Genomic DNA, 22,206 nt, shown 5'->3' with positions numbered 1-22,206 from the left:
GTTGTTTTTTTTTTATGTTTGGATGCCTGATATGCTGGATACGTCAAATGATGGCTCGTTCAAGAGTCCACTCGTGGCTCTTCTGGCCAGTGACCACTCCGCAGATGAATATTCACTCCACTTCACAGCTGTTGCTCTCTTCAGAAAAAATGTGTTAGATTTACTAAAACATACATAACACTATCAGCAGCTTTCTCTTACACCGTAGGGTGAACTATAAAATACTTCCCACGCTTAGTCAATAAATCATCAATGGATCAATGTTTATTCATAATGGTACGTGCATACATGAATTAGGTAGTATTAATTGGGTTGAGACAGTTGAATTAAAATATAAGAGTAAACAAATAAGCATTTGTAAAACATATAAACATGTGAATATTGATTTAAAAGTGGCTCAAGTTCAGGTTGCATGTTCTCCATGTCAGGTTATTTCAGTTTCCTCCGACAGTCCAGACATGCGTTTCAAGTTCATTTGTGATTCTATATAAATTCCCTGTAGCTGTGAATGTGTGCGTGCGTGCGTGCGTCAATTAAATCGTGATCTTAATATAAAATAGGACTTTTTATCACTTGTATTTTGCCTGTGTGATGTGATATTGTCCATGTCATGTTATTAGAACTGTGAGTATCTCCTATCACTTGTCTATATCAGTCCCTGCATTTACTCTTGCGTTGTATGTCGTTGCACCCAATACTAATTAACCTTTAACACTTGTTTTTGTTTGTTTCCGTATCCACAGCTGGTGTTGGAAGCCCATAATGTCCCAGAACTTTCAGCAGGGGTTAACTGTACCTTCGAGGACCTGGCAGAGATGAACGGACTGGTGGAGGGAAACCGGATCAAGTGCTCTTCCCCTGCTGAAAAGGAAATGCCCCGCATTATTGTGGATAAAGGTGAGAAGTTGCAAAGCATTCATACCAGGAGCAAGACACTCAATCATGTAGTGTATGTCACGGTGTTGTGATTAATGTGGAAATATGCAACATCAAGAGTTGTACACACACACACCTGTTGAAACTAAACACACAGCCATGCAGCCATTGATGTGGGTGAGTTCCCTTCAGTCAGAAGCTCTCTAGTCCTGAGGCAATGAGGGAATTTTTGTTTTCACTTTGCCATCAGTAACTCAGCAGCCCTTGGAGCACTGCCTTAGGACATGTTTAGTAATTGAATGAACGCTAGTTATTAGTCAGCAATGGGATTTGTCTACCTCCTCTCCCCCGATGTGATTTTTGCTCCAGAGACCGCCAGAGAGACCCCAGTTGACCCCGGTGCAAGAAAAAGGAGAAAATCAAGTCGTCATATCAGAAATATTTAGCTTGGAGATTGCACGTTTCCCCACAAGTCATTGTCACTATTTCTGAAAATACTCTTTCACATGCAAAGAAGGTTTTGTTTTTGTTTTTCAGCCCAAACTCCTCACCCCACAATCTCTGGGGTCGACTAAGCCTGGTCTAATTGAGCAAAGCTCTCATCTGGGAATGTTCGTCTGCAGACAGGTTTCACCATCAGCCCTGGTGTTCTCACGCTGAGATATTCAAAGTGTCAGACTTTCATATTTTGAGGAGGAGGAACACGAAGATAAGAAAAGGAGATTCACCAAAATTCATTCATTCAAAATTTACATTACAAGACATGATTTTTTGTCGACTCTTAAGAGTTCAGAATGAATTTTTTTTTTTTTTTTTATCATTATTTTCAATTAAATTATAAATTTCAGATTCCATGTATTTTAACTTTTGTTCTCAAAAATTAATGGAAATGGTCATATTCCCAAATACTCAACCACTGTCTTAGACAATATTCTAAAAAGCAGAATATGTAGCAAACACATACAAATGTGGGAGAATGACATTCAGACAGTATCAAGAAGAAACATGTGAGCCTATTACAATGAAGTGATCCACACACATGTACAGCTGACAGGGAGCCTGAGGGGTCTTTGGGGAATTAAAAACATGTGTTTAATGTTTACCATGTCAGGCACATATAAAGCGAGTAAAGCTGCAGTGAGCCAAACATGGTTGTGTAAATAAATATATGCACACACAAATAAAAGCATTTCTCCCTGTCTTCCCACGAGTTTTCTGTTTTAGGAAAAAAAAGGGAAAATATTTTGTGCGTTTAAATGTTTCTCCTTCTATTTTATTTTTTTTTACAAGCACTCGTTAGTCTAAGCCTAGTTGAAAGCAGTAAAAGTGGATGGAGTGAAGAGTGAGGGAGGGATAGATAGTGTTCGCAGGCTTCAAGGTAACATTTAGGTGGCCTAATTAGGACAGATCCGTTGTCAGCGGTGCTTTACTGTGATTGATGAATGATTCCTCCTTTGTTGGAGAGATGGGGAGAGACACAAGGGAGAAGAGGGAGTCGCAGTGTGGAAGGAAGTGAAGAGACCTGGGTATGGAGACAGGGGAGAAAAAAAAGGAGAGAAAAAGAGGGAGGGCGAGAGACAAAGAGAGCCATATAGGTGCGGGAAAGAGAGAGCAGTCAGATGTGTGGATGTGCTGTTGAATTATACATGAACTCCTTCATTAGTGCCAGACAAAAGGACACACCAAATACAGATGAGGCGCAAGCTCCTTTACACACACACACACACACACACACACACACACACACACACACACACACACACACACACACACACACACACACATTTCCGTTTCATCTTCTCCCTTTACCTTGTCAAAGACACTCTCAAAGACTTTTCTCGGCGAATATTGCCCATCCCAAGGGAAACGTCTGTGCACCAACTTTTTGTTTCTAGTGAGGCGGCAGGAATTGGGAGACTTAACCCAACAAAACCTTTCCCACTGCAACAAGCTGATCACCTGTGGCTCTGAGCAGTGCCATTATCTTTTCTTCACAGGGAAATCTGATGTGACTTGACGCTGAGAAGGGATATTTGAGCGACGGAACGAAATGATAATCGTACCAGCCGGATTTCTTTAAAAGTGTCTACCTTCTCCTAAGTGTCATTACCATTTGAATGCCATTTAGTTTTTCCTTTTTTGTTTCCTGGGATGAATGAGCCTGTCAATAAACATTTTCTGAAACAAAGCCTTTCTTTTAAAATGCTTTTTTTTCCTGCCTTACTATTGGGATATTGGACTATTTATTTTAACCCTTGTCTATTTTTGTAGGTGACCACCAGATCGTACAGCTTTATCTCAAGTCCAAGGAGACAGGCCTGGCATTTGCAAATACCAGCTTTGTTTTCTACAACTGCAGCGTGCATAAATCGTAAGTGTTTCTGATTCAAATGCACTTGATTCAAAGTATGCAGCAGTGTGTTATTCACTGACTTATGAGCATTTTTTTTTTGAAAAGCCAACGAGGAAATAAAATTACCAGATGGGGCAAAGCATTCAATATTTCCTTTGACACATGAAGGTCAAACTTAGCAGATACTTTGTCATAATTACTTTCTTCTTATTGATTGAAAACTTCGGCTGCTTTTAAGATTTAATGTCATGCATTAGTAAATATTTAGTTCTCGTATATATTTTTTTTTCAGTATATGTGAAAAACCCTGGCTTTTTTTTTTCTTTTCCAGATGTCTGTCATGCGTGAGCAGTCCTTACCAGTGCCACTGGTGTAAGTACAGGCATGACTGTACACATGACCCCCGCACCTGCTCCTTCCAGGAGGGACGAGTCAAGAAGCCTGAGGTGAGTCCCAAACCAGGGTTAGTGTTTCAGGGACCTCGATACAATATATTTGGTCTTATATTGAACGTGTGCAGGAATTACAATCAATGTGTTGACTGGTGTCCACAGAGCTGAGGTTGAATGGTCTATTAGGAGGCCTGCTGATGACAATTAGATGAGGCTGAGGTCTGTGTGTTTGCAATAGATTGGTGAGACACTGGAGATTTGCTTCCTATCAGCAGGATTCTGAATTGTATATGTGGTTTGAACAGGAGCCAGTGTCACTGAAAAAGAAGATGAGTGACATTTTTAATCAGTGTGGTTAAAGTTATGATTCATGCTGCTCTTATTTGGAACACCGGTATCGAGTGGATTACACTAGTCAATGATGTGAGGTGAGCATTGACAAGGGCCCGTGTAAAAAAAACAACAACAAAAAAAAAAATGTTAGTAGCGGCACCTCCACTTATTGTTAAACTGCAGCCCATCATGACAATGTGCACAATCCTTACAGTTTTATATGGAGCCCAGCTCCAGCCAGCCTGAGTGTACCGAGCCAGCTAAGTTATAAAACATGGTGAAATAAATTGAGAGGAAATGTTTGGCTGTGTGACACTAATAGCTATCATTCTAGGTTTTTACATGGAAAGAGAGTTAAGTTGAAAGGATTGAGACACCTTTTCGGCTGTAGCGCTTCCATCTGGCATGAGTCTCTTGGCATGTCTCGCTCTTGACTGCACATCAAAGGGCAGTGGAAGCTAATAAAACTGAGTCATTTCCACTTGCCCATCCCTATTCCCTGTGACAGCTTAGTCCGTGTGAATTATCAATACTATTGGCAGCCATTTCTATTCCCGCCGAAGCCGAGCCCACTGTAATTAGGCTGCTCTTCTGCAGAGGACGTATAACTCACTGGATGGTGGTACATTCAGCAGATGCCCCTGATACAGCCAGTCCATGTCCAGTGAGAGAGGCTGCTGATTTAGAGTCACTGCAACAATAGTCGCCTTTAGAGCGAAGCAAGAGGAAGTAAAGAGAGGCTAAGGCATCTGCTTTTGATTTGGGCCAATGGGTGCAGTATTTCTTGAGATCTGCATTTATATTTCTACGTATATTTCTTATGCGTATTTACAGTGGGTGCGGTTGTCTGCCTGCTTGTACACTGCCAATTCACTGTGGCTTTCCGGGGGTGGGTTTTACAGGGAGTTAGTGCCCTGTTAATCCTAGCCTGAGGTGAGCTATGATGAAGATCACTCGTGCTCATGTCTGGGTTGGCAGACGCCGCACGACGGGCAGGGACAAGCTTAGCCAGATTGCCTCCTTTGATGAGCAGTCTGCTCTCGATTGTGTTATTCCACCCGTGTTTCCCCCGAGCCATTCAACCTGTACAGGCGATATTATTTTCTTTTTCTGCCGTTTCCATTATCCTTTTGAACCATCAGCTTAGTTAAGACTGAGCGGGAGTCTTTGCAGGTTTACTTTTCCAATTAGCCGAGGCGCTGGTGGTCAATATTGACTCCGGATAATAATGTGTGATTCCTCTCCTATTGTGCTGCTAACGAAAAGAAAACCAAATATAAAGCGCAGAGGATTTAATATTAGCACATTAATGACATCCCCGCCTCCCCCCTTTTTTTTTGACATGTTGTTTCAGAAAAAGCAGGTGTTTTGCAGGCTTAATGACTTTTAATTTGCTTTTAATTAACCCCTCAAATCCAGGGTCGGCTATTCACTGCCAGGTCTTCAAATGCTATTTCGAATTAATAACTAAGACGCCCACACATGCAAGCTTAAGAACATGCGCACACACAACTATCCATAATATCAATCCTAAAATTCACTAAAGGCAACAAGTCAACTTTGCTCTGTGGAAGAGGGGAGGCCTCAACTGCCGCAGATGATTTCTTGTGTACTATTACAATTAAAGGATGTCAGGCAGGGATCTGAATAATCCTTCAACTCTATGCTAATGATTGAGGCCGGGCGAATCTCCCCAACTGGTTGAGCTTCTTGTTAGTATGCATTGCAGGACGGAGTCAAAGCCGGGCCTGAGCGTATATTGGGTGTCTCTTTATTCATGCCAGCAATGATATGGGCACACGGATCAGACGTTTGCCTGTTGGCACATTAACCAAGGCCACGTCCCTGTTTGCCCTCTACACATCTCAAGGACTCAGCTGCTCAGATGAGGCCTCACTGACAAAGAGCATGCACGCCGCCTAATTCAGTTACACTGAAGAAGGAGCCAATGGGTTTTCCTGGCTGCCACTGTTGAACTGATTACAATACGAATCAGCTGTGTTTGTTTACCTGCTAAACAGTGTTTGTTTACCTGCATGTTTAGCTGTTTTTCAGACTGAATCATTCAACACAAAAGCTCACATATACTGTAGGTCCACTTAAAGAAAGTGGGGAAAGTGTCAACACTTCCTGTTCTCACTGTCTGATGAAAACCACAGGAGGATATCTCTCTTTCTTCTCCTCCTGTCTGCAACACAGCATGTTAATACCCTGAGCGGCTGCCAAACCTTTCCCTAATATAGTCCATTCCAAGGGAGCGACTGAACATACCAAATCTAAATGTTATTGAGTATAGATCACCACCTCCTGGCATGTACTGTATCTCTGCATTATGTACTTCATGTCTGCGTTATGCAATCGCAGTCTCTGAGTTTATTTATCAGGAACTTATTGAACAAGTGATCAGGATAATTTCATTAAGGAAGCTAAATGCCAGCAGTAATAGCTGTTAGCTGCTGATATGAGACAGAAATGGGAGAGTGCCGTGGTTTGATTCAGAGAAAAATCAATATCATGTGAAGGTATTGACCGTTGAGGAGTCTGCTGAGTATTTGTGGACTAAAGAGAGCAAAAATAGAGATGTAAAAATCAGGAATAAAAGCATTTTTAACAAAGTTGAAGTTAAATAATGAAAAAAAACATACTAAAGGCGGAAGATTAAAGACTGGAGATTAAAAACTCCAAAATACAGGAATGAAAGGAGGCCCAATGGACCCAGAAACATGAGCAGTCACATCAAATAGGCTTTCAACAAACCTTCCAGGTCAGGTACATTTATTTGGTATTAATGATTATGCACCCTGTCTTTTAACATCACAGATTACAGATTCACTATTTTTTTTTTTTTTAGCATAGTTGTACTTTCACACCTTGTACCTGTGTTACCATGGATAAGAGCCACCATTTGTTGTTTCTTCATTGAAATGAAGTGATTTAGAGGATATCTTCACACTGTCACTTCTCGCTGGGAAAATTAATTGCTGGACTGTTGCCTTGTTCTTAGATCTCAGTGTTTGTCTCACAGAGGAGACTGTTTTAATAACTAACCGCTAACCAAAGCTATTTGAGAAGCCCCAAGAGGCAGTAAGTCATAATGCTCCTCAAAGAGCAGGAATGCGCGGAGGGAAATAAACAGACTTTACTCCTTTTGGCAAATTCACTTTGGGGCCTGTTCAGACACCTAAACGTTTTCACTCAAGCCACGTCCCAGGTTGGTCTGGGACACATCTGACAACACAATCCGATCTCAAGTGGTTAACCCGAAACACATGGTGGGTAAATTAAAACAGTCTGCACATGCACATCAGATCACCTGAAACCCATGTTAACACCAGGTCTGAACAGAACCTGTACAGCAGTGATTTACAACCAGTTATTTCCAGTTATCACCTTTCCTCCCTACACCACCGAATGATCTCAACCTCATCTGTCTGAAAGATCGTGAATTCCAGCAAAAAGATATTTACAAACATATAAGGTGAGGGATTTCTGATGGGTGAGGCTCAGCAGGGGGAAGAGTCAGTGAGCAGTGTCTTTGCCAGAGGCACTGGTAGATCTGATAAGGCTAGTTGAGGGGAACAGCTGGTAACCTAAAAGTGTGTTTATTTGAGTGTTGGTGCAGAAAACGTAAGGTCCTCTTAATCTTCACATCTCACACTGCTATAATTCTGGGCTTCTCTTTCGCGCCCTCACCCTCCCCCTTCACTACCTCCTTAGCTTCGAACTACGCCAAGGGCTTTCTGATTCACAGTTCTCATACTGCTTCCTACTCCCTGTCACTTTCCCTATCTCCACCCTTCACACCTCCCACCAGCCTCTAATTATCAGATCTAAGTAGGTTTCCCAAGAAGAAAAGGACTTGGAAGGAGGAGGAGAAAGAGAAACAGTGAGAGAGAGTTGATAAGAGAAATGAGAAGGGTCAGTGTGCCAGATAGGAGGAGCGAGGTGGGCGGCGTTGAGCAGGAAATAAATGAAGGCAGGAGAATCTGCGAGCACAACTGAGAATCAGAGGTAAGGTCAGGGGAAACAACGAAGCAGTGATGGAGAGAGGAATAAGGGTGGGTAATTATATGGAGAACAAAAAGGGAGACACCACTTGGGTTTTTCAGCAGTCGTGGCTCATTATGTGCATACGATGAGTCATGCTATTGACAGCTTTCTCTTTCTAGTGCGTTTGTGCAGTGCTTCAGTTACATGAGTGGACGACTCACTGAAGTTCACAGCTTCAAACTCGGTCACACAAAAACAAAACAAACATGTGTACAGTTCAGACTCACTCCCTCCACATCAAAAATGTACTTTGTTGGCTCTTTTTGCTGCTGTCCGATCCGTTATTGCTTTATTCAGAAATGTTTTAGCTGTACAAGACAACTTTTACCTGGCTATGTGAATATCATGTCTGGTTCTTAATATGCACACTAATCTTCAAATCAAACTGAATTATGGGACCATTATAAAGAAAGTCTTTCCAGAATAAAGTATTTCGCTTGTTCTCAGTGATTTGCACAAGGAAATAAAAGCTATGCACCGGTGCAGTTGGCTGCTGAGTGTGAAGCAGTCGGGATATGGATCAGCACTTCCAAGTCTGAGTCCATGATTCTCTCAAAACAATAAGATGTCATGTCAGAAGTATCTCTGGGTTTTATTTAAAAGTGGTGAACCGAGGGGATTGTGCAAGTAGAAATGCAGACGATTGTGGTGAAGAGGGAGCTGAACCTTAAAGCAAAGTTTCTGTTTACTAGTCAGTCTACATCGTGGTCATGAGCTTTGGGAATGGGAACATTCAGACCCAGCGATAACATGCATCTTGGGTGATCTGATCACATGTGGCGAGTTATGAGTCATCAGGCTCTTGGTGAAAAAGCAAATTGCTTGGCAGTGTCAGAAGAGTTGTTTCTGTTTTTGATAGAAATATTTCTAATATTAACATTACTTTCTTTTTTCCTTACTTTCTTCTTCTTTACATTTGTATATGTGAAATAAAAGTTTCATTCATTCATTCATTCATTCATTCATTCATTCATCCATCCCCCTTAGAGATTTGCAGATTCGAATCCTATTGCCAGTCTGGACCCTGAGCCGCCCACTGCTTCTAGTATGTGTAGTTATGGTAAAGATGAATAAGATGAGTTGGTGGATTTACAACACTATCCCACTGTATTTTATAAAAAAATTGTTAAATACTGTTAAATATTCATCCGTCACATGTAGATTAACAGTTTAATCAGTCATTTAACAATAACAGTAAATAACTGTAATTTAACAGCATAAAACAGTGTTTTCTGTCAAGCAGTAGCGACTTGTGCTAACGTCATTATCAATCAGCATCTTACAGCTCTTCTTTACTGATCAAGCTCCTCAAACCACTTATTTTTTTAGTGACACAATGTAGCCTAACTTCCTGAACTTGACTTTGAAAAGCACAGCTCCTTCATATCAATCCAGCCAGAAAAGTCCAGGTGGATTTCAACAAACCAGGTAAAGGGAAGTTATACTTATCTCTTGAAATTGGTAGTGTCCAGTGTTGTTTTGTCTGCATGATTATTAGACTGTTGACATTTCAGATGTTTCATGAGGTCTGTTTCTTTCTCTCCTTTCCTTACGCTTTCATATTTTTATATACTTTCCAGACATTGTGTTGCTAATTTTATTTGTTTGTTTATTTATTTTTTAATTTTTTTACAGGAACTCATCTGTGACTGAGGAGACCAGCCAAACGCTGCTGTCAAGTACTCACTGTTCACTCTTTCTTTCTCCTTCTCTTTTCCTTCTCCACATCAACTGTTATAGTTCACGTGCAAGATCTGTTCTCACACTAGAGTGTACTGTAATACTGTTCTAATTGGTTTTTTAAATCAACGTCTGAGTTTATATTCTGACTTCAGTATAGCCAGTCACTAACGATTGTATTGGAGACATACCTTGTAATTTTTGTATTACAAATGTTCTCCATGTTACCAATCTTACAAAGTCTGCTGTACAAATGAGCACTTGTAATAAATTACAGCAATTCTCTTGTGTTCTATACCAGAAGTGAACGTTGTTCTGTCCACTCTTTGCTCATCTCCTCCTCTGTATCCTCCACTAACTCTTCCTGCTACGTTTGTTCAGATGAGCACAGACAGGTGAACAGTGCTTAGGTCTGGGTATTTGCAAAGCCCTGCATATTTAGTTTTTAAATTTGAGGATTTCTATGAATGCAAATATAGCAGAACCCACAATTCTCCTACTGCCACTTATTGTAATCCAAATACGGTAATTTATAAAGTAACAGTAAAATACTGGCGTCCCTGCTGCCAGTATTTTACTGCTATTTTATAGTGAAATTTGTTACAGTGTATCTATAATCTAAATATAAAGCTTTACAATACCCTTCTTTTGTTACATAAGAATAAATTCAATTCATTTCAACTGTATTTATGTAGCGCCAAATACAACAGTCATTTCAGGGCACTCTTACAGAAAAGCCCAACAAATAAAGAATAAAGCATTCAACACTATTAAGCAAAACGGAATCAACCATTGAATCTTAGAATGTATGTTGTGGGGGTTCATCCATCACATGCATTTTTATGAGGATGTCCAAATGAATTCATGAAGCACGTGGTTTGTGTGAATGTATTGTTGTGTGAATATGCATTTGCTCCTCTCTTCAGTGATTTTTTTTTGGCGGGGGGTTCTGAATGAAGTGGAATGACAATAAATGCACTGACATCAACTTAAAGTGAACATAAATTTCAACAGTGACAACCGGTATCACTGCCAACACCATCAGCATCTCCAGCCAACTCGGGGATATACATGTGTGTTTGTCCAAACCAATAAAAGCCCACTTGGCCTCGGGAAAAGCTGGCAGTGATCAGTGTGTGTGTGTGTGTGTGTGTGTGTGTGTGTGTGTGTGTGTGTGTGTGTGTGTGTGTGTGTGTGTGTGTGTGTGTGTGTGTGTGTGTGTGTGTGTGTGTGTGTGTGTGTGTGTGTGTGTGTGTGTGTGTGTGTGTGTGTGTGTGTGTACTCACAAATAGAAAAATCAGAGATAAGCATTAGACAAAACATAGGATAACACTAACATACACACTCGCTTAGTTGTAAATTCACTTCCACATCATAGATTTCTCATTGGTGCTGGAGCAGTAATGAATGCAGTTTTTGTTTCAGTTCAGTTAGTTTTTTTTCATTGAAAAATAAGGAGAGTCAAGGTTTTATTGATTTTGGATGATGAATAAGGGATGACAGTTTGTTTTTGCACAGTCAGTGTGTACATGCATGAATGTGTATGTGTACCAGTGTTTATTACAGTACTGGGGAAGCAGCTTTGTTTACAGTTACAATATGAAGAATATTCATAGCGTTGAATACAAAAAGACACATTTTCAAGCAAGACTGGGGATCGTTGTGGGGTAAGGTTAAGAGTTTCCATTAGACAAGTATTGGTTACGGTTAATACAAGTTAATGTAATCCCCCCCAGAAGGCATGAAGACGCATTATGTGTGTGTGTGTGTGTGTGTGTGTGTGTGTGTGTGTGTGTGTGTGTGTGTGTGTGTGTGTGTGTGTGTGTGTGTGTGTGTGTGTGTGTGTGTGTGTGTGTGTGTGTGTGTGTGTGAGTAATGGTGTGGTTAGTCGGCTCTAAAATGACAAGGCTGATGACTGGTTCATGAGTTTCATTAAACCTGTGTGTAGGACTGTGTGTGTGTTTGTGTCAGTGTGTTTATGTGTGACAGGCAAAGATTAAAAAGATTACTTATCAACTACATGGATGTATGTTTGGAGGCTGGCTGTAAATAAATATATTTTCTGATGTCAGAGATAATTGCGGAAGGTGTTCAGTAAATGGTGTGTGTGTGTGTGTGTGTGTGTGTGTGTGTGTGTGTGTGTGTGTGTGTGTGTGTGTGTGTGTGTGTGTGTGTGTGTGGTCTGCAGCATTTACAATTTGCATGTTTAGGTTCTCCATCTCCACGGACACTTTGTCATGAAGATATAGTGTGCGATAGATGATGTTTGTTTATGGTATTTATTTTATACCGTAAGAACATTCCAAGGCTTTAGATAGATTGTTGTGTTTGCATTCAAACGTGTGTGTGTGTGTGCATGTGCGTGTGCGTGTGCGTAAACCAAAATATGCATACATCCCTTCGTGTGCAATAAAATGCTTCACTGTAATTCAAACTCTCCAACTGCCAATATGCTGCAGACACACACACTTCTCTTTACTGGGTGTGTAAAATCCCCTCTCCTCGTCACTATATGTGATACTATCAAGGTAGATCCGTCGCTTCTAAGTCATAGTGTTAAGTCACACTCCAGTGCTTTCCATGCTTTCATTTCCACAAACCAGATCAAATTTATTGTCCCTATTGTTCAAGTGTATTAGCTGGAAGAGATGTGATTAAAACGGATTGCATCTCTCTTTGCTCTCCCACTCATTTTCATTCTCCAAACATGACCCTTCGTTCTTAGGAAAATGAGATTTGGAAGAGCAAACACGCCCGCGCCACCTCTACTTTCTCTCTCCTCCACCGCTGAACCCACTCACCCCGTGTGTCATTTATCTATAATGACTTTGTGAATAGTGTCACGGAGCGTTCACCCTCTCCCTCACCACGCCGCTATCCAGTCACTCACTCACTCAGGCTAACCCAATCAAGTGGCTTTTAATGAACTTCAAACAAGTGTTATCGCCAAGTTCAACGTGCGCCATGCTTCAGTCCCCCAAGCTCCATCCATGCGGGGGCTCACCTTATCTGCTCCCCCTTCTTTTCACCCTCTTTCCTGCTCTCTCTTTGACATGCTAAAGCTCCTCCTGTCACAAATGCTTAATGGTACTTTTCTTTTTTTTTTTCCTCTTTCAGTTTCTCTCCTCTTTTGTTGTTCCTCCTCTCTCATTTGTTTTTTACTTTATTTTGCTGTCTCCACCACTGTAACCACCACTCATTTTGTAAATTATTTTTTAAAGTGCTGTTTTCTATTTACTATCTTCACTCACGTTTTGCTTCTACTGTCAATCACATTTCTTTTCAAATTTTTCTTCTGATTGCTTCAATTTCCCAGTTCATCTCCTCTCATGCTTTTCCTCACCTGCTCTCCTCTTTCCTGTCCTCTCACTCTTTCAGGCGAGTCATAGGTGCTCTATATTTAGCCGGCTACTCACACCTGAATTGATTGGCCGTTAATTTTAGACCTCCAATTGCGAAGTGACTCATGCCTCTGTATTGCTCTCCCACCGTCTCCGTCATTCATTCCACTAACTGGAAGAAATCTGCCTTATTTTAGGTCCATCTGCGGTGTCTCCTCTCCATAAAAAGAAAATCACAGGCTCCCCTCAAGGGGCTTTACAATCTGTACAGCATATAATGCCCTCTGTCCACCGACTGCAGAATTGGACGAGAATCGTCGGTCTCCTCTCCCCCGCCATTAAGCCCCAAAACAAAAAAGCATCCAAACATGCAAATACTAAGAGCTCATGTCATCCCTGTATAAGTGCCCGACTCATTGTGTCGTTAATGTTCCCCTCCGGTGGATAATGACTGTGGAGTACCTATTCAGCTTCGCTCATTGAATGTTAGGCAGGTCCCGGGACTGCCTGACCAAAAGATACCACCAATCTCCACACAAAATGTCACGATTAAAAAGCCTGTGTCGGTGAAAATGCTGAAGTGGGTATGTCTTTCAATTAAACAAAGGTTTGTGGAGTACTGTCAAATGGTTTGTTACCTGTTGAGATAAATGATTAGTGAGTTGATGTGCCTGTTTGTTTTACTCTGCATGTCTATCGAGTTTGAAGAATTGACTAATAGCACGGCGGCCAGTTGTGGAAAAATATAGCTTTTTAACCACGGTGGAAAGCTACTTCACCAGAGCCTTTCACATGTGCATCATTCACAATTTAAAATCGGATTTGACATAACGTTGGTATGCGGTACTGTTAATTCATTGACCTATTACTAATGGTATTCATTGTGAGCTTTTAGTGAGAAACAGCTTTAATGATGTGACATGCAGATGTAAATGAACAAACACACAAACATTGCAGACATTCATTGAAGGTTTCATTTAAATGGTAATTCACAACTAATTAGTTGGTGGGGAAAAAGCTCATTTGTGAGCATCATTTTAACATGACATATCTAAATCTACATAAATTTATATCAGCATGAAGAACTACTACTATAAAATAAAGCTGAGCTTTCTTTAATATACAGTAATTCTGCTGTGTTTGAATGTGACTATCATGAATGCAGTGTGCTGAATAGTTTTTAATAAGCTACTTTCACCTGTCAAATCCATGTTTTTTTGCATGTTCTGTTTAATTAATCACAAATAATTTCTGATCATTCATCACAGGACAGACTGATCTAAGTGGTCCTTTGTGTTTGGGACAAATTGAGATTGCGATGTTAAAAATAACTGAAGTAATTTGGTATACACCGCTCAATAAAAGAAAATGTAATTCAATATGTATTTTGTTCAATAGACAAGCACCACAATGTAATTGGATACGAAGATTCTAAATATTTAATTTGAAGCTCAAGAGAGATATTTGGGATATTCTGCGTATCAATAGTCTAATTAAATCTATGCATTGGACCCACTAACTCTTTTTTTCTTGTGTCTTTTCAAGGGGTGTCCCCAGTTGTTGCCTGCAGATAGGATATTGGTGCCAGTCAGCGTTGTGAAGCCCATCACACTGCGAGCTAAAAACCTGCCCCAGCCGCAGTCCGGCCAGAGAGGTTACGAGTGTCTGCTGACCATTCAAGGAAACGAGCACCGGGTTCCCGCCCTGCGCTTCAACAGCTCGTCGGTGCAGTGTCAAAACACCTCGGTGAGGACTGAGTTATGTGTGTACTTATGTGTGTGTGCGTGTGTGTGTGCGTGTGGGAGTTTTAATGACTCATCTTCTGTGATGTATCATTATTGACCACTACTCACCTCCACACCAACACAATCTCTATAAACACTCCCCATTTCTGTAAAGGTCTCCCATAAACATGCCTGTAAGATTTCTTTTTTTCCCCCGATCTTTTCTACACACAAACAGCCACACACATGGATTTCAGCTGCAGCATTTATATTTGTTTTGGGGGGTCCACTTGCAAGATAGTGGTGAGGTGAGATAAGAGCTTAACTTTGTCTCTCTGACATAGCCATCTCTGCAACGATGCTCCATTCACTGACTAGAGAAAAGCACTGACAGCAATGAGAGATGAGCATGAAAAAGGCTTTGTGCTGGTCTTGATGCTAATCGTCTGTTGATACAATAACATCCCATCTTCCTGTCTGTCTTCATCAGTTTGTGTGTTTGCGCGTGTATGTCTGCGTGTGAGTTGTCTGGGGGATTTGCGTGTATAATCATGGTACGTTCCAAATATTGTACTTTGATTGAGCAATGAAGGAGGGAAACTGTAATTTAGCGGAAAATTATGATTCTCGCACCAGTCCCTCAATGCTGCTACAGAACCAAATGAGAAATAATCTCATCTTTTAATGCTCTCTGGTGTGTGCAGAGTACTCCGTAAAGTCAGTGTGTGTTTCTGGGTTTTCACTATTTGCACATCCACCTGTTGATGAAGCATTTTTATGTTCGAAGAAGTGTTTTGATACCAGAGGCTTTTAGACTTGGAAATAATAGACAGTTTAAAGACTCTCTCTCACTCTCGTATTCTGTTTCTTGTCTCTCTTCTACTGTGTGGTTGCCATGGTGATAGTATTTCTACGATGGGATGGAGATGAGCAGTCTTCCCGTGGAGCTGACCGTCATCTGGAACGGAGATTTCAGCATCGACAACCCCGCCCATAACAAAGGTGAGCATGCATAGAAGCACGACAATGTTTACCCTTCACACACACACACACACACACACACACACACACACACACACACACACACACACACACACACACACACACACACACACACACACACACACACACACACGCACACACTCGTGATGAATCTACACCAGCTCCTGTCGCAGTTCTCACAATGTTGTGAGAAACCGCACTTGCCTGCTTAGTCAACACAGTCTCCTACAAACTGTCACCTAAACACACGCGTAGACACACACACTGGGAAGCTGCTGCCTCCCCATTGATGCCCTTGGAGCCCGTCTCCATGGCAACAGGCGGGTGGTGTGCTGAGGTGCAGCATCCATCCCCCTGATGTTGCCATGTAGAGTGGGTAACTTTAACACATCCTCTTTTTACAAGCTCCTCATGTGGGTCTCTCAGTCCTCTCCCTGTCTCCTTTGCTTGGCATTTGACTGAACCGCACAACACTGCCAGCCTTCTGTCTCTTTATCACTCTCTAATTTAGATTTTTAAATAGAAATTAGTTTCTTTTTCTCTTTCTTACACACTCTCTCTCAACACCTCGCTGGGAGGTTGGCATTTTATCTGTTTCAGTCACCACTGTTTTTCTGTTATTTCATTTATTAATGTTCTTTTCTGGTACAATGAACTCAGAGGAGCATTACTGGCAGGACATTGAACAAATAATCTCAGGAAAAAATATTATTTAATATGTGATATGCCAATCAGCTAAACCATTGTGACCACTGACATGAAATGCATAACACCATTAGTGTGATTTATTAATCTGCAAGTTAACATTTTGCCCTTGAAGTTGATGTGCTGGAAGCATAAAAATGAGAAAGTGTGAGAATATGAGTGCATTTACTAATGGCTACACGGCTGGGTCTCCAAGACGGCTGCTCTTGTGGGTTTTTTCATATTCAAAGCAGTGAACCAACATCAGGATCATCAGCAGACTCGCCCATCTGTGTCCTTTGATTCAAAAGATGAGCTCCTATAAGTCAAGTAGAAGCAGAAGTTAATTCTGATTTAACGGTTTCAGAATACAAAGTTGCAGGTTATTGGGTCTGGTTTCACGGCCTCAGACGTGCTCAGGGATGTGCTAGACAGACCACTCCAGTCCATGGAATCAACTTAACATTATTCAAGTCTAGACATTTGGAAAGCAAAGAAGTACATGATAAGGTATATTTCTACCTTCCATTTCTTTTTCTTTTCAACTCTTCACCTTGTCATGGTATATATGAACTGACAGCTCACTCCTGAATTTTTAATCAGACAGGATTCAGCTGCTGAGCTTTATACAGTTTAGCCACTGGCGATCCGCCACTGTAAGTGATTCACGCTGGGACAGGAAAACAACAGCATGCTGGGGGTTGTAGTTCTCTGACGGGAAAACAGCTCATTTCAACCAAAGGCGATAGAGTCAGGCATGAGAAGTGTATTGTTAAAATGTGGATTATACGCCAGAATGGTACTGTGCTGTAAGGCAAAATTTTGTAAAGGAGCTTGTGTGTGCAGTTGTGTGTGTGCGCGCATGGGAGTCAAGTGCAGTCAACAAAACATACCCCTGAGCTTGAGTGTCGAATCAAGAAGCAACAAAAGTAAGAAAGAGAGTGTTTGGGGGGGGTTCTTGAACTCAAGACTCCTCTGCCCTTCTGCTACCTTTGTTTGGCTGTGGAGGAAGCGGCTCTGAGGGCATTATTTTTTTGATGGGCAGATCACACATATCTAATGGCAATTAAAAAAGGAAAATAGATGGTCTGTTGCCATGGAGATGATATGTTAGAAGTGTGGTGGATGACGGGAGGCGAGGGGCACCAGCATTAGAAACTCATAGAGACGAGACGGGAGGCAGCACAAGTGTACGAAGACAGTGATAGATGCGGCGATAATGAGAAAAAGACATCAATGCATGTCTTTCACCATCTTTATTTGCATGTGCCAAACAGCTTTTCATAGACAGTGACTTATTTTGGTAAATAATTTTGACTTCTTCAATCTCAAAATGTACTTGCCTTTGTACATTTTGTCATCTGTGTCTTTCCTTCTTTACCACATGTTACTTGGATAACCTGAACTTGTGTTTCTTTCCTCTCTCCTGCACAGTGCATCTTTATAAGTGCGATGCTCAGCGTGGGAGCTGTGGATTGTGCCTGAAAGCAGACCCACTGTTTGGCTGTGTGTGGTGTAAAGGAGAAAATCGCTGCACGCTCAAACAGCACTGCCATCGCCCAGAGAACCAGTGGCTGGAGCACAACGGCATCAACAGCAAGTGCACCCACCCAAGGATCACCCAGGTAAGACATCAGTGATCCATCGAGAGGACCAAACAATGCTGATGTTCATGTGTTTCTCTCTTTGAAATCATATACATCGACCCCTTAATCCATCTATCCTGTGAACCTGCTTCATCCAAGTTAGGGTGGCGGGAAGCTAAAGCCTATCACAGCTGACATTTAGCAAAGGGCAATGCACACCTTAGACCAGTTTCCAGTCCATCACAGGGAAAACATAGGGAGACAGAGAATCGCTCACACTCACATGCTTTTGGAGTCACAAATTATCATCACCTCACAATCATGTCTTTGACTTTAAAATGAAAAAAAAGCCCACACAGGCAGTGGGACAACATGCCAACAAGTAAGTTTGTAGGTTCAAAGCAACGCTGCTTACTACAAACATGACTCAATTACAGTGTGATCATTTCAGCTCAGAGCCTTAAGTCGACTTAACGTCTTTATTTTGACAGCATCTGTAAGAAAGACTGGATCACACATTTCTACCATGCAGAAACACATGAGAAACACACAAAGGTTTCATTGATACTTAATGATATGTTGCCATCACAGGTACAGCAGTGAATTCTCCATAATTCCAACACTAACTCTCAGGGTAAACCATACAAGAGTGAGACAAATTCTGCTCAGTCTTGCCATCAGTCAATCTCACAGATGTTCATGCAAACCCAGCATTTAACCACTGAACACCCAACACCATGTGGGGTCAAGAGACCTGACCTGTGAGACATGTAGGAAATAGGATCAGCAAGATGAAGGCTGCCAGGCCTCAAAGGAAAGATGGATGGAAAGCCATCCAGATGAATGGAGAGGACGATGGATTGGGTTTACATGAAAGAGAGGTGTTGACGGATGAGTGGATGAAGCCCAGAATAGAGTCACACAAGTCTGAAGGGGAGGAGAAAGACCTCACTTTACCCCTTCAGTGATGGATATGAAAGTCTACTCTGCATCATTTTACTGGGGATGAGAGTCTGAAGCCAATGGTGACAGACTTGGGCTGAAAGGATGAAGCGAAGCATGATTTAAAAAAAAAAAAATAGACATCATGCGGAATCCCCTGTTGTTCTTGAGAGTGATGAGTATGGACAGAGAGTGGGAAGACAAATACTAAAACAAAATCCCTCCTCTACTCTTCACTCCCTACATCATCCTGCAGAGACAAGAGTACGCGGAACTGTCTAACCATGTGAAGGTTCAACGAAAAGCAGCGCCACAACAGCCTTCATGAAGTTGCATGTTAACCTGATAGACAGCACAATCTTTTGAAAAGAAAAGTTTAAAAGTTCCAAAAACTGGAAACTCGATGTTCCGGCCTTTTCTTCTTCCCTTTGGTAACCCAAATTATTGTGACTGTTTTCGAGGTGATGGGAGGGCAGTGGTATTTTGTTCCTCCTGCCGCTTATTGAAGGACCTGGATAAGTCAGTCGCACTCAATCACTCCCCCTCCATAGTGTTTGTCTTCACCCGGAGCCGAGGATTTATGCTGGGAGATGTGCCTGTATTTCTCCGTGCATCCCCGGGGCTGCAGCGGGGACATATTGCAGCCTTCTCACGTCCCCCATAAAAACTGTCAGTGGGTGAGGAGTGGGGACTTTCCCCAAGACAACTCAGGCCCTAATGCATTCTAATATGCTTCATTATAATGACATTTCCCATCAACAGTATGAGAGGGAAAGACTTGCATGGAAAGATGAAAAGAGAATGGAGGAGAGAGAGAGAGAGAGAGAAGGAGAAGTGATTAAGTGTTTTACTCTACCCAACCGTCAATTATCTTGTCAAAGTCACAAATCTAATCAACGCCTCATTGCGCTTCACCCTCTCTTCTCCTCCTCTCCTACTCCTTCTTGCACTCTTTTGCTTCTTCTCGCTCTTTCACAATTTCCCCTTAAGTCCCTCTCCATACTCTGCATTTGCTTATAAACAGAGAGCCACCAGGCATTGTGGGCAATCTTTTTAATTGCATGTATTGTAGCCCAGCTCCCCTAAGGCTTCTTTTTTTTTTCATTAAGATATCAACAGGGAGCCTTATTAATCAGAGACACTGAACCGTATGATAACGATGTCTCCCACGTGACGGTCGCAGCACTCTGGTTGTGTGTATGACCTGGCGTGAGCCCGCCTCGGTCAATTGAGTGACTGCACTCATTGAAACAGAGGTACTTCCTGTTTGTTTTCCCAATGTCCTTTGATAAACAGTACTGAGATTCCAACCTTTTAATGCAGTTGTGGCAGCAGCATGCAGGATGTGGGATAATGACGCAGAACAGCTTTCAGCTATAACATAAAAGCGCACAATACTCGCGCATCACTCCACCTGTGAAAACCACAGGGGGTCACGCTGCCAGCTACAGATCGAGCACGAAAACAGTGAGAGCCACCATTAAATCTGGGCTCCTCTCTGTAGCATGCAGCCTTGAGGGTTTGAATTTGGCAGAGACGGATCGGAAAAAGACTGTTCCATGTGCGTTTGTAGCATCTATCCATCTCCCCAGTGACGTGTACGCACACGAGCGCTCACTGGCCACAACGTGATTGCGTGTGAGTAAAGTGTTGATGGATGCTGGAAGCCGCTCATCAACAATAAGAGATGTTACCAATAAATCAAAGGACACTGTGATTACTGCAAAGATGTCACCCAGTGCCAGGTTTTAAGTTAATCTCATATATTGGATTGCTGAGAGTTTCAGTGGAAACACGATTGAGAAACGACAGACTCTTGACCCCGACTCTCAACCCCTCAGTTGTCACTGAAGCTGTTATTTTGTGGATTATCGTTCCTCCCCCTCATATTTCAGTTACGTAATGTCTGAAGACAGTCACATGGTGCTAATCCCCGAGGACTTTGAAACTACAGAGACCTAACAGATGGCTATCATTCTTTTTTTTTTCTTTTTTTTACCTCACTGACGGTTTGTGCAGTGCTTCTGAATCAGGTCATTGTCGATGCAGCAGTTTCACAAGCCAATACTCTACCTTGTGGCACTCCATTAACATTTACAAAGCCGTTGCCTTGGCTGAATGCATATTAATTTAGCCACTACTACTTATCCATAAATCTTTCAACACTTTTTATTTTATACCATCGGCTGTACTTATTTATAACATAACACCGAGCTGGAGTTCCTCTTACACTTTAAAATGATTGACATCTTTTTTTCTTTGCCATTTCCACAAATTGAAAACAAATTTGCCATTTAAAATAATCTCACCTACTAACAGAGGTGTGGATATAGTATATACACTTGCTTCATGCTGTTAATAGAGAGCTGACAGAATATGAAATATGACAGACACAATATGTCATTTGTTAAAACGTACACGTAGAGAGGTTTACCAGTACGGCCATCAAGTATAAAGTCTGAACGTCTGTTTCTGTTTCTACGTAACAGATCACCCCTCTGCGCGGTCCCAGGGAGGGCGGCACTCTCGTGACGATCCGCGGTGAGAATTTGGGTCTGGAGTTCAGGGAGATCCAGGGCAATGTCAAGGTGGCTGAGGTGGACTGCACCCCCATACGTGATGGTTACATCCCCGCTGAACAGTAAGTGACACTTTTACATGCATGACCGATTATAAGACACTGATTGCACTGAGTAATAAATAACATATTCCCTCCCGTAGTTATCCTCCAGAGCAGTTAAGTCCTGTTTGAAGCAGCAGTCAGTTGATGGCGGCTATTAATAGCTCATATAGCAGCAGTAAGAGGCAGTAATGATCTTTGCTGCACAGTAATTTGCCATTTCGTCGAACAAAATGTACATTGTGTCGACAAATACACTTGAACCATATGGGGAAGTCACAGCGTTTGAGTCAGGGAAGCTCGTTCATGAATCCAGAATGTTTCGGCTCTTGTCAGAACATTGTCAGAACTTTGACCAGCTGAACAGTTCATAACCCACAGGGAACAAGAAAGATGTTATACACTAAGATGTAGCACCGTGTTACATGCGTCACCTCTATGACGGTGTCAAAACAACCGATCACTGGGATTTGTGTGAGTATGTTAAAGCTGGAAGTGAAGATGCGAGTGAACGATATTATTTCATTCAGAGTCATGGGTGGCTGTACTGAGTCCATTACAGGGCAAAGAAAGAAAGACAGACAAGGGTTTCCTCGCTGTGAGACCAGAGCGCTCAGCACTGC

The 22,206-nt window shown here is 41.8% G+C and overlaps 1 protein-coding gene across 1 annotated transcript in view; it reads left to right on the top strand.

Moving 5' to 3' along the window:
• The window catches only part of plxna4 (plexin A4), a gene marked incomplete at both ends in the record, with an annotated part of 207,926 nt that overhangs the window by 144,037 nt on the left and 41,683 nt on the right, over positions 1-22,206 (top strand). The window contains 7 exons of the mRNA XM_080517929.1: positions 744-897; positions 3,148-3,247; positions 3,561-3,675; positions 14,571-14,771; positions 15,655-15,751; positions 17,870-18,060; positions 21,453-21,604. Coding sequence (XP_080374055.1) covers positions 744-897; positions 3,148-3,247; positions 3,561-3,675; positions 14,571-14,771; positions 15,655-15,751; positions 17,870-18,060; positions 21,453-21,604 — 1,010 coding nt within the window. The remainder of the gene's footprint in view (positions 1-743; positions 898-3,147; positions 3,248-3,560; positions 3,676-14,570; positions 14,772-15,654; positions 15,752-17,869; positions 18,061-21,452; positions 21,605-22,206) is intronic.

This window comes from Blennius ocellaris, assembly GCF_963422515.1.
Source record: "Blennius ocellaris genome assembly, chromosome: 22".
Taxonomy (NCBI): Eukaryota; Metazoa; Chordata; class Actinopteri; order Blenniiformes; family Blenniidae; genus Blennius; species Blennius ocellaris.
Note: the sequence above shows the minus strand (reverse complement) of the source record. Positions and strands in the feature narration are given on the sequence as shown.